Source organism: Amphiura filiformis, chromosome 11, assembly GCF_039555335.1.
Source record: "Amphiura filiformis chromosome 11, Afil_fr2py, whole genome shotgun sequence".
NCBI classification, from domain to species: Eukaryota; Metazoa; Echinodermata; class Ophiuroidea; order Amphilepidida; family Amphiuridae; genus Amphiura; species Amphiura filiformis.
This window is the reverse complement of record NC_092638.1, coordinates 58,532,896-58,546,891: the sequence shown is the minus strand read 5'-3', so window position 1 is coordinate 58,546,891 and position 13,996 is coordinate 58,532,896. Positions and strand designations below refer to the sequence as shown.

Sequence of the window (13,996 nt, the reverse complement as noted above, 5' to 3'; positions counted from 1 at the left end):
GGGTTATGATCGTTAATACGTATTTCAACGTGAGCAGTGACGATGAACGGCTGTAAGAGCCCAATACGTAACCAAAGCCCAGTACGTATAACAATTTGATACGTATTGGGCTCAACCTCTTCTACCTAGAACAAAAAGTGGAAACAAATAAATCATCCCGCCCAATACGTAACAAAACTAAAATTTGATTAAAATTACTTTATTCATACTCCCTCCCTCTGTAGTAGTTTTGTTACGTATTGGGATCTATACATTTTTGTTACGTATTGGGCTCCGGTTATTTTTCAAGCAAATTATGGATATTATGTGCATGTGTTTTATAGAAGTACTTTAATATTAACCCAGTAACTCATTTTGAGTCTTTCTAGAACAAAATATTTGACAGTGTTTTACCTCTTGACTTTGAATTTATTTGTTACGTATAGGCCTCTGGTTATTTTAAAAGGAAATTATCGTGATTAGGTGCACGTGTTTGTTATAGAATTACTTTATATTGACTCAGTAACTCATTTTGAGTCATTTTGAGTCTTTCTAGAAAAAAAAAATTCGACAGTGTTTTTTTCTAACAAAAACATGTACCTTATCACGATAATTTACTTTTAAAATAACCAGAGGCCAATACGTAACAAATAAATTCCAAGTCTAGAGATAAAACACTGTCAAATATTTTGTTCTAGAAAGACTCAAAATGAGTTACTGGGTCAATATAAAGTACTTCTATAAAACACATGCACATAATATCCATAATTTGCTTGAAAAACAACCGGAGCCCAATACGTAACAAATTTTTTTATAGAGCCCAATACGTAACAAAACCACTACAGAGGGAGGGAGTATGAATAAAATAATTTTAATACAATTTTAGTTTTGTTACGTATTGGGCGGGATGATTTATTTTTTTGCCACTTTTTGTTCTAAGTAGACATGGTAGAAGAGGTTGAGCCCAATACGTATCAAATTGTTACGTACTGGGCTTTTGTTACGTATTGGGCTCTTACAAACGGCGACATACGTTACATAAAGGTAGACCCTATAGAGATTGTGTATTTCCAATTCCAGAAAAGATAGCACATCGTACTTTGGCAGTCTGCTGGTATCACTCCCAATTGGTTAGTCCCATTTAACAATCATGGGTCAAACGTTGCCATCAAGTTGTGGAGTATAGGCTCTTATACCCAACATATTCAAAAGTAATGTTTAATGAATTTACAAAAATACTGCAAAGAATCCTAGTCCGTAGCCAATTTAAATCGTAATAAAACTGCTAATCTTACTTTACCATATGTAGCCTTCCTCAGACATCACAAAGAACACCAATCCTGAACGATGTGAGGTACCTAGGTTCGAACCCCAGACGGAACATCCGCCATATGTCTCCTGCAAAAGAGTCCAACCGTTACGAGACTCATGTGACCAGGCTCAGAAGATGTTCTTATCACAGACAAAGCCATCGTGTCCTGACCAACGGGAGTTTAGTATTTGTGAGATTCAGGTAAACCCGCGTCAGTAATGTAAATATCTCAATTGGATATATGAGGGTTATGGTTATGAGGGTTATGGTTACGGCAAAGTATTCTTTGCTTACGGCGTCTTCATTCGCTGAATGAAGACGCCGTGATGGCGTCGCAAGCTACGTCTTTGCTCAACTCAGACTATGAAAAGGTAACTTTTTAAGCTTATGTCAATATGACAGAGTCCAATATCAGTCTACATGCTGCTACTTGCGACCTTGCAATAATTTACTTTCTTGTCTTTCATTAAGACATTTCTAACATAGAAACTCTTTTGATCGACTCCATTAAGATGATTAATATAGGTCTTCAACAACCTTTTGGATAATTGTGATACGTTTAGTTTTTTAATCAGATAAAAGCGTTCCAATCAAGTCACTGTTAATGATTTTACTTCTTTACCGATTGTTAAAATAAATGAAAATGATTATTGCTATAAATACAGATTTACTTATTCGTGTGTAAAGACAAGTATATTCTGCGACAAATTTTTTTTTAAATGGACGCTTCGGCAAATCAGTCATGTCATCCGACAAGATCTCTCGGGCCATTCCAGTTGAAAGTCATGACCCGTAACTTCCACACAGGAAGTGCGAATTTCATTTCAAAAGAGGGTTACTCGCTTCCCAGCAAACACAAAAACGTTTTAAAAACGTTTTAAGTAAGTTATATTTTGGCTTTTGGTTTAGGTAAAAACGTTTTAATAACATTAAAATGTCGGGTTATATAAAGGTCATGATAACGTTTTAAAACGTTTTGTATGAAAACACACTGCAACAATATTTTTTTAATAAAATCAAAAAATGTTATTGTAAACTATTTTTGCAAACATTTTTGCCAAATATTGTGTCAATATTTAAATAACATTATGTTAAAATGTTTGAACCCAGCAAACACAGAAATGTTCTTAAAATGTTTTTTTCAAAACCTTTTAATAACATTTTAAATGTCGGGTTATATAAAGGTCATGAAAACGTTTTTAAAACGTTATTGAAAATATTTTGGGCAAACATTTTTCGCAAAATATTTTTTCAACTCCAAAATAACATTCTGTTTAGAATGTTTTGTATCAAATTTTCAAGAACGTTTTTGGAATGTTATTAAAACGTTTTTATACCCTTTATATAACCCGACATTTAAACGTTTTCTGTAAAACATTTTTGTTTGCTGAGCAGTAGATTATCAAAAATGTTTTTTAAGGTTATGAAAACGTTTTATACTATTAATATACCCTTTATATAACCGGACATTTAAACGTTTTCTGACAACCTTTTATAACCTTTTGCGAATGATGTCGAAAACGTTTTGTGTTTGCTGGGTTACTACATATCAAGGGCTTAGAGCCAGAACCAGCTATGTCCACAATTACATGTTACTCATTTCGGCAACAAATGGACGGTTAATTCTGCCCTCTATAATATAATGTACGTGACTTTGGGGTTTGTACATGGTCACTTGCGTCTAATTAACCATGCTAATTGCCCAGCAAACACAAAACGTTTTCAACATCATTCGCAAAAGGTTGTAAAAGGTTGTCAGATAACGTTTAAATGTCGGGTTATATAAAGGGTACATTAATGGTATAAAACGTTTTCATAACATTAAATAACATTTGTTGGTAATTTACTGCACAGCAAACACAAATGTTTTACAGAAAACATTTAAATGTCGGGTTATATAAAGGGTATAAAAACGTTTTAATAACATTACAAAAACATTTTTTTAAACTTGGTACAAATCATTCTAAACAGAATGTTATTTTGGGGTTGAAAAAATATTTTACAATAACGTTTTTAAAATGTTTTCACGACCTTTATATAACCCGAAATTTAAATGTTATTAAAACGTTTTGTAAAAAACATTTTAAGAACATTTTTGTGTTTGCTGGGTGCAAATATTTTAACATAATGTTATTTAAGTGTTGACAAAATATTTGGCCAAAATATTTGCAAAAATAGTTTACAATGACAATTCGAAAACATTTAAAAAATATTGTTGTAGTGTGTTTTCATACAAAACGTTTTAAAACGATTTCATGACCTTTATATAACCCGACATTTTAATGTTATTAAAACATTTTTACCTAAACCAAAACCCAAAATATAACTTATTTAAAACGTTTAAAAACGTAATATAACTTATTTAAAACGTTTTTGTGTTTGCTGGGTGTTTAAGTGACCATGCATATACCCCAAAGTCACTTGCATTTATTATGGAGGGCAGAATTAACCATCCATTTGTTGCCGAAATGAGTAACATGTAATTGTAGACATAGCTGGTTCTGGCTCTAAGCCCTCGATATTAGGGTCATGTCTTCCATAGGAGGATATGGAATATCCCATTACATTAGTAGTGCTACATCATTTTATGTACCATATCTTTGTTTGTTTTCATTATTATTCAATCGCTTACAGGACTACAACACTGGCTACAAAGTCAGTTGTTCCGACGACATTTGCGAATCACCAATATCGTTAGGTGTAATAAACCCACACAATGGAACCCTAGCATGGAGTGTATTTCCCGACATCAGTGACTTACAAAATATCATCCTTGATCTTCTCAAAAAGAATGCCAGCAATGGCAATTATGGGTTCTGCTTTCTGCAGTGTACACTTCAAGACAGCAAACTTGCCAGCCAATTGCTTCTTTTACCACAACACTTTACCCAAAACACCTGTACAGATGCAACCTGTCGAGATGCAACCAACATCAACGTCATCTGGTTAGATTCGACATCTCATAGTCATTTCTTCAGATCTTTGCCAAAATCTGTTAATGCTTTAAAAAATGCTAAGGAAAGTAAACTTGCTCACGTGTTTAATTATAATCTGATGCAATCTATGGAGGGAGGAACTTATCAAAATATTGTTTTGTTTACATTAGGGACTAATCAAAAAGGTATTGGGCAATTATTTAAGTTGTTTCAAAATGGCGGGTACCACGTGACATGGACAGATGATCTCTGTTGGATAAGTTCCATTCAATCATGGGTAGCAGGAATGCCCATGTTTCTTGGTATAAATAAGCACGAGAAATCCATTCCTAAAGCTTGGAAAAACATGCTGGAAATGTTGCCATTGAAAGGCGTTGACCAAATAGGATTATCTGCGGCAAATTGCGAGATATTGCACAGCAACAGAGGACTTAAAACTCCTTTTCGAGACGCAAATAAACCGATATGCTATAATGGAAAATATCAAAGTGACTATATATATTCTCATATGTGGAATCTCTACAGAGTCAACTAACAAGTGTCAAAAGACCGTTCTTTAACTATTTAGACCTCAACACAGGCCACGAGCCTGGTGGACGCCGAATTCAAACTTTAGATGACAGTTTTGCAAAGTTTATTAACTCCCTTAACAAACAACGTAATACATTTACTCTCATATTTGGAGACCATGGGGTTAAATATGGAAACATTTTAAAGCAAATGCCTGAAGCTAAAGTTGAAATGGCTCATCCAGTTTGTTTCATTCATGCCTCAAAAGACTTGGAAGAAAAATTGGGAAAAGATAAAATGGATTCGTTGAGGTTAAACCAGGACAGACTGATTGATATTGTAGACTTACGTCAAACTCTGTTAACGTTATCACCGGTTGCTGGCAACTCTAGTTATAACATTGATAAGAAATATGACACGCATCCCAATGGTCTGTTTCACCCAATTGATCCAAGGAGATCTTGCGGTAGTTTGGGAATTGGTTTACAAGGTCAGAAGTGTATCTGCGCAGACGCAGAAGGCCACGTGACTCATAGAATATCAAATGATACCAGAGTGAAATTACTGGCAGATTTTGCTTTGGGGGAGATCAACAACATCCTTCAAGAACAGTTTGTTTCTGCGAACAAAGAAAGTGGATCTGGATTTGGTTCGTGTGAGCGACTAATTGGGAAATGGATAGATAATGTGGAAGAATCGTATTACCAAGTAAGTCACTAATTACGATGCATTGACAGATGTTTTGCAAATTAGATGTAGACTATAATTGAAGACCGAATTAAAAAAAAAGTTTGCGTATGACGTCCTGTCAACCAGACCAAAAATGCTGTACTGCGCAGGTTAGCGGTGGAAGCTCTATAGTCCGAAGGTTCTTTATTCCGACGGTTCTTTAGTCCGAAGGTTCTTTAATCCGACGGTTCTTTATTACGAAGGTTCTTTATTCCGACGCTTCTTTATTTCGAAGGTTCTATAGTCCGAATATTAAAAAAGGTTCCCTAATCCGAATATTAAAAGAGGTTCTTTAATCCGAATTTTAAAAACGGTTCTCTAGTCCGAATATGAAAATAGGCTCTATAGTCCGAATTTTAAAAAGGGTTCTATAGTCCGAATATGAAAATAAGATCTATAGTCCGAATTTAAAAAAGGGTTCTATAGTCCGAAATTGCAAAACGGTTCTATAGTCCGAAACGGATACCGTGTTCTTTAGTCCGAATTGGTAAAAAGGTTCTATAGTCCGAATTTCTATAACATTAACGTATACTACATTTTGAATACAGAACAAACAAACAAAATGGGAAAGGGAATTAAAAAAATATCGAACGAAATCAAGAATGAAACAATGAACAAATGAATTAAAGGACAAACTAAACGACGAACAAAAGAAGAACGATTCGGAAAAAGGTATACGAAAGAAAGAAAAATGAAAACGAACACAAAAAGGGACAAGCAATCCCAGGGCCAGCCGCCATCACTGCCAATTGCATGCATGTTACCCGCTCGCATCCTTGATAAAAGCCAGCCAGGATATTTTACACCCCCTTCAAATCGCAAGATAAAATCATACTATTCTGTAAACAAATTTGTTTTAGACAAAAGCTGCAGCATTTACATGCATCGCAGGATAGCGCTATTAAAACTAGAGCTCAAATACACCGTAGAGTGTTGAGTCTCTTACTAGTATATAATATATTAACGGAATGAATAACAGATAAAAATGATGAAAATACCATCAGAATAAAGATAAACGTCAATGTATGCTACGGAAAATATCCAGAAAAAGCAACCATGTTGAACTTCATCGGATATGTATTTAACAATTGATGATTTGACACTGAAACAAATGATGAAAATAAAATTCGGACTATAGAACCCGTTTACCAATTCGAACTAAAGAACACGGTATCTGTTTCGGACTATAGAACCGTTTTGCAATTTCGGACTATAGAAGCTTTTTTAAAATTCGGACTATAGAGCCTATTTCCATATTCGGACTATAGAACCCTTTTAAAATTCGGACTATAGAGCCTATTTTCATATTCGGACTAGAGAACCGTTTTTAAAATTCGGATTAAAGGACCTCTTTTAATATTCGGATTAGGGAACCTTTTTTAAAATTCGGACTATAGAACCTTCGAAATAAAGAAGCGTCGGAATAAAGAACCTCTTTTTAATTTTTTTTCGGACTAAAGAACCTCTTTTAAAATTCGGACTAGCGAATGCTATGAACACATGTTCGGACTAGCGAACCTTCGGACTAAAGAACCTTCGGATTATAGAAGCGTCGGATTATAGAGCAGTCCCCAGGTTAGCAACCAATCACGTCGCGCATTTGCCCTGACGTCAGACGCAAACTAGTCTTTTTTAATTCGGTCTTCAATTAGAGAATATTCATGCCTTCAAGAGTCCAGCGTAATAGTCTGTCGACGGTCGAGAAGGTCCAACGACAGTATTTTTAATACATTCTCGTTTAATGAAAGGTCCCAGCAAAAGTTCCCGTACATCTTCAAAATTTGACAATATGCGGGTTCCCCCAGAATTGTTGGGGGTCTGCGAGTTCGCCACAATTTTATTGCAGCAAACAAAGAGAACCGCCCAAGACACTATCGGGAACACGGGTCTGGATCTGAAAGCACTAATAAAGACACCATTTATATCATCTTAAATGGAAGTAGTTTCTTTATAATTTGTATATGGTAATAATCAAAGTAGAGCTAATATGATTAATTCAAATTATTCCTGACAGAATATTACAGTAACAGAAATGGATCTGCATCTACCAGCAAAGTCAGGTGCTTCAGCAGCAGAAGACACTTTCTCTGTAGTTGTTCAAGTAACGTCCAACTCACAAGATGTTCCTTCATTAGAACTCGTGCATTACGAGCGGACTTCTGTATGTGCCGTGTATGATGAATGTCGGGATGAAGGCGTCGAGGGTAGATTATGTATTTGCTCGTCATCTAATAGGACTACTCCAACTATGCAATGGCATCTACAGCCTCCAATAGTCTTTGGTACAGCGACTACAGTAGTTAGTCTGAATGAACATCTATTTATTTACGAAAGACGATCACCCTATGGAATTATTCTAGAAGCATCTTGTAACCAGCCGAATGGAGCATTCCAGATTGCACTTCGTACTGTTAATACATTGAACATTGTATCGTCAGCCACATTACATCAACTGACAATAATTATTAAGTATCAGCGAATGTATTTCCTTAATGCTTTTTACCAACTAGATCCTTTTCAAAAATGGTCCTTAGGATACGATGTGCAATTCAGACAAATATTTTAGGCATAGACGAAACATGTGTACAATGAAACATATGTACAATGAATGTCAATTTTCCCGCCAGTTTCATACAACACAGGTTCGTCGTTGTATTTGCTTGACTGACCCTCCATGATCATAGTGCAAAATGATTGTCTAATCATGATTGTATCCTTTATACATTTGGGTGTATCCCTAATACATTTGGATGTATCCCTTATTCATTTGGATGTATTCTTAATACATTTGGGTGTATCCCTTATACATTAATTTGGGTGTATTCCTATTACATTTGGATGATTGTACCCTTTATTCATTTTGGATGTATTCTTAATAAATTTGGGCGTATCCCTTATACATTTGGGTGTATTCCTTATACATGTGGTGTATCCCTAAACCCAATGGCAGTGACAAACACATTAGTCACTAAAACTGATAGGTGGAATAGGTTTGAGGTATTTAATTTTAAACGAATCTGGCAGAATAACATTTCTGATAACTCAATCACGACAATACGGTATTATATCTTTTGATAATTACTGGCATCTAACATGTAACTGCAGGATCAAAATACATATTATAACGTTTGACGTCAAACAATCTCGTCTCACTCAGATATTATAGCTTTCACCAGACTCTGCCCTTTTCTGAAATACTTATTTCTGTAGTTTTTATGCTACCGAGTCCTCAATCCAAAACCAAAATACTCCACTATCACGTACAATAACCGAACGCGTCGAAGCAAAAGCGACTGCCATAACATCACTCTGCTTTCATTTGCTTTGACAGGGATTGTGGAGGTCATATTTTGATGAAGAGAGAACCAATATGATTATTATTACATAATATCCTTTTCTTTTTCAATTCAATTCCATAATTCCTTGCGGTTAGACCTAAGATGTAGCTAGATGTCGTTATTTGACGTCACTCTGGTGCGCACATCGTTTAGCGAACATCGTCACTGCGCATTGCAGTCGACATGACGTCAAATTACAACATCTCGGGTCTAACCGCAAATAATTATGGGATTTTCGGTTATTCCCATAATCCCTTGCAACGTACGTTATCTTCGATGTGCAGAGTGTCAGTGCACACGATGGATTGCGCAGTAATGATGCATCGACGACGATTTCGTCTTGATCACTTTTGCAAAGACTTTTTAGTATTACCGAAATTGTCTACTGGTTTCTACCTTTCTGGTATGACATTTGAGAAGATGTAATATTTAAACTGTTCATTATCACCATTGTGATCAATGGTGTCCGACCGTGATTTAAAATGCAGCTGCGCTTTATCGCCGACATGCAAATCCAACAAGGAAGAATAAATTGAAATATGGTATTTCAGAGATTCCATAGATTCGAACGTAGAAATAACCTCAGCCCCGTTTATCACCAATGAAATAACAGGATTGTTGCCTGGCTTCATGCTGATATCGAAATTAAATTCATATTGACCCGGTACGGGAGCGGTCAGCAGTGGCGCACGGCCCCCAATTGATCTGAAATTTTAAAAATCCCATAGGAAAATTGCCGAAAAACGGTTTGTGCCTCCCCAATCAGACCCGGTACCCACCAATCATGGTCGGTGCCCTCCCCCCTATGATGACCCACGCTACGCCACTAGGTGAATGTGCTATATAGTTGCGGTGTCGATGTGGTGGTTTCCGTGTTCTGAAATGTAACATCGTCAACCGCGCCTGCAAACATAGAACACACAACAACATAAGTGTTATTATGTGATTAAGTGTAATCCGGGGGCACCCAAAATACACGCTGTGAGTTTAGTGGTAAAACAATATTAACGATTTTTTCAGGAAACATTATTTGATGTTTATTATGACATTAGACGTATTTCAGAATTGAGGTCAGTGAAGTGAAGGGTATTCAACAGATCAACATCAAATGTACTAATTTTCAACTAAATTGGATATAGAGGTCAAAAGGGGTTGCTTAACGTACGCCACAATATGTGACGTGTCATGTCAAAAGGAGACACTTTTGGGCAGCATCGTAAATGGAGAAATAGTCAAAAATCTGCCCGGGTGTGATTTTTTCACAAAATATTGCCTGATAGTTTCAGACTGGAATATAACTGGCATCTTGTATTTTTTGAGACATTTTCCACGGTAATTCCTACTCTCAACATTGTCAATAATATTTTTAAAGGCCGATATCTCAATTTCCAATTTTATAATACCATACCTTACGAACTCAATATCTTCGCTTAGGAATGTCCGATTTCATTGGGAAAACGGGGTTGTGGAGCAAAATATCTCTATATTCAAGATATGTAAAAACCTCAAAACCTGCCCAAGTGTCTCCTTTTGACGTGACACGTCAATATTACCTCGCGGTCTTTAAAGACCAATATTAATGTAATTAAAGAAATGTTGTTTGGCACACAATGACGGAAGGCATGAGATTAAAATCAATCCGTATGACGGTTGAGCATACACTGAAAAAAAAAATTACTCAACACTGAGTAAAAAGCTAGTAATAAGGTCACAGCTCAACAGTTGAGTAAAAAATTCCTCAACATTGAGATCATATAGGTCATAACTCAACAAATGAGTAAAAAGTTACTCAATGTAGAGTAATTTTTTACTCATTTGTTGAGTTGTGACCTATAGGAGCTCAATGTTGAGTAATTTTTACTCAACTACTGAGCTGTGACTTTTTTACTCAGTGTTGAGTAAAATATTTTTTGCAGTGTACGTCAAAAACTGCTAAGTCGGAGCGGTGTTTGTGCTCAAATATTGACACAAATAAACCCCACACTCATAGGAAGGTTCCCATTGGAATGGGTTTAATTATCCCCACCCCATGTACATGAATTTCGTTTTGACCCATTATTTAACTGCATAAGTGCGACCATTGGCTTCCTTGACCCATTTCCTCCTATAAGATCAATATATATTACTCTGCATAAATGAAAAAAAAATGGAAAAAATATGACCCGATTACTCCGACTTGACGGAATCTTACCATTTTAATTCTGACAGCCAATGACTTCAAAGCGTAGTGCTATCCCTTCATGCCAAACTTTAGGTATAATACGTAAGAACCTGGCGCTAATTGGTTGGGGAAACGTGATACTAACAACTGTATCTTCATCACTGTTCGCATTAAATGTCTGCAATAACAATTGACATTTTCACAAGATGAATAGACATACTGTTCAATCAAATAATTACACACCTAGGTTAAACAAAATCGCATCAACCCACAACCACCATATATCACATATCCATCAGACACACCCACCCCACACCCAAACGTCGTCCCCGCCCCAACCCCATTGCACTCCCCACAAATGGCACACGCAGCCAGATATTGAATGAGTTTGTTATTCCATCTTAAGAAATGATGCAAGGAAGCTAACATTTCTTTATTAGTCTCCAAAATTATGGACATATCTTTTTGTAACTATATTCGGTCACAATTGGATGCAATGATTATGTGAATTTAAAGGACATTAATGTATGATCAATATTTTTGTTCTGGAAATAATTCTTTTATGGCAATATTACGGTGTAGCATAACATGTTATTAACTTTGTATAATATTTGTAATGTTATACAAAATGTATGTTTTTACAGCTATTCAATTAAATGTTATGTTGCCATAAGTATTATGTTATGGTTTGAATGACTGTCTAATGAGTGTTTATTTAAATATTTTTTAAATCACCCAAGAGTACAAAGACGCACTTAGGCATTCTAGTAAATATAACAAAATACTATTGTATGCATTCAGAAATACAATCATGAAGGCTTACCTTGGCTGCAGAACCATCCATAATGTATGCCAGTGAATCTTCTGTATCGCCATATTGTATCTGCAGCTTTGTAACCCATTCACCCCATTCACTTAATGTACTACCTTGTGTGCGTATCCCTGTTATGGTGACCGTATCTTCGTAGGCATCGAAAGCAACTTGAATCCACGGATCAACTGGATGCGTTGAATTTGTTATCCAATATTTATCATTGTTGAGTCTGGCTTCATGTGGGAGTAAGCCACCAGGGCCGACGGGGCCTGTGTAATAATCAGAGGCTGTTATGTGCTCGTTTAGAATGACCCCACTCTCCATCCCAAGAGCAGCATTGCAGTCCGCATCTGTAAGGATTGTTAAATAATATGCGTATTAATGTTAGGATGTCTTTGAATAAATCAATTAACAATCAGCTACCAAAGCCATTTGTAATCAGAAGAGCGACCCTGCAGCTTGACCATGCCTTGCCATGCTCTCACAGTACCAGTTTCTAGAACCATTTCGTCGGGTGCATCACATACTGGTCTATCTTGAATTTTTGAATTTTCTGAGAAAAGTGGTATTATAGTTTCTTTTATGGAGCTCTTTCAATTCAACAAATTACAGACCTCAATTTTTCCTAAATAATTAGTTATAAAATGTTAAATTTGAGCTATTTATGGTTTTTACAAAATACGCATTTCACATACTGATCTATCTCGAAAAAACACGCATTTCTAGAAAATCGCAATTGCAAATCTTCGTATTAAGCTTACCTTTCTATAATTTAATTCGACTATGGATTTTCAAGAAAGGTATAAATTAAAGCATATACTTAACAGATTTATTTAAGTGGAATCTTAAATGATATTTACGTATGCAATATTGCTTAAAACTACTAAAGTTGTAGGTCTGTATGTGAAATAGTTAATTTCCCGACATCGTATTTAAAGTGCATTTCATACTTGTCTATCTTGGGAGCTATCTCGAAGCTTCTCGACTTCGCGAACGGTGACGTGACTTTAGACGCATCACATACTGGTCTATCTCGAGATAGACCAGTATGAAATACACTTGCACTAAATACGATGTCGGGAAATTAACTATTTCACATACAGACGTACAACTTTAGTGTAGTTTTAAGCAATATTGCATACGTAAATACAATGAAGGATTCCACTTACATAAATCTTGTTTTTAGATTGTTTTGTGTCATTTTATAATAAAACCTGAAGAGGGTACGCCCAGTACCGACAATTTGCTGCTAATGTACAACTGTTTCCCGTCTTCGTTTGTTTTATTTTATGTTATATATTTCACGGGAGTGCATCTTTAGAGATCCAGTTAAAGTATGTGTGTTTCGTCAACTTTCTGTCTACAAATAATTAATCTATTAAGTATATGCTTTAATTTAAAACCACTTTCGTTAAAATCCATAGTCTAATTAAATTATAGAAAGGTAAGCTCAATACGAAAATTTTCAATTGCGATTTTCTAGAAATGGGTGTTTTTCGAAATAGACCAGTATGTGATGCGTCCGACGATATCTACTGGCAGGACCTTCATCCACACTGTAGTTCACGTTTGGAATAGCCTACCAGATATAGTTGTAGTTCACGTTTGGAATAGCCTACCAGATATAGTTGTAGTTCACGTTTGGAATAGCCTACCAGATATAGTTGGAGACACATCTGACAACGGCGCATCATCCTTCAAGAGCAGAGTGCATAAGCATCTTATCTCACGCGTATAATGATGCTTTACTGTACCCCTTCACTCTTGTTGTTCCTAAGCTGCTGTGAGCCACTGATTGGCCAACGTGGTTGTCTTTTATAGTGCCTTGGTAAGTTCTTTACCTGTGTCACCCCTCATGGGCTATAGTTCACTATTATGTTTTGATTGAAATGTTTAATTTATACAGCCGAGACTTATCACTATGTCCCTTTTCCTTACATAACCTTCGACACCTTCTTGTTGTTTCTTACAGAATCTTCTTACCCGGGGGAGGGGCACTCCCATATATTGACATACGTCATGTGCCCATGAAAAGACCCCGGTATTTTTGGCAAATCCTACTCCCAATGGCCCCGTTTTTTCAGTAGCCTACACTGAATGACCCCCTTTCTTGAACAATTAGTCCTCAAAATTTAAATTGAGCGAAATAAATGAGTTTTATCTATTTTGCACTGTAAATTGTCAATGATGTGAAATTTTGGACGCTCCCATAAAAAA

The 13,996-nt window shown here is 36.0% G+C and overlaps 2 protein-coding genes across 2 annotated transcripts; one reads left to right on the top strand and one right to left on the bottom strand.

Annotated features, from left to right (window-relative positions):
* The first annotated feature begins 1,275 nt into the window (after positions 1–1,275).
* LOC140165075 (uncharacterized) lies at positions 1,276–8,139 on the top strand. The gene is made up of 3 exons (XM_072188498.1): positions 1,276–1,492; positions 3,926–5,445; positions 7,481–8,139. The coding sequence occupies exons 2-3, from the start codon at positions 4,948–4,950 to the stop codon at positions 8,030–8,032; spliced, it is 1,050 nt and encodes a 349-aa protein (XP_072044599.1). The 5' UTR covers positions 1,276–1,492; positions 3,926–4,947; the 3' UTR covers positions 8,033–8,139.
* Positions 8,140–9,187: 1,048 nt separating this feature from the next.
* LOC140164068 (lactadherin-like) lies at positions 9,188–12,186 on the bottom strand. Its single transcript, XM_072187327.1, has 3 exons — positions 11,789–12,186; positions 10,996–11,143; positions 9,188–9,707 (listed from the first exon to the last, which is right to left on the bottom strand). Exons 1-2 carry the CDS (start codon positions 12,101–12,103, stop codon positions 11,000–11,002), a joined length of 459 nt encoding a protein of 152 aa, XP_072043428.1. The 5' UTR covers positions 12,104–12,186; the 3' UTR covers positions 9,188–9,707; positions 10,996–10,999.
* Between the last annotated feature and the right edge of the window lie 1,810 nt (positions 12,187–13,996).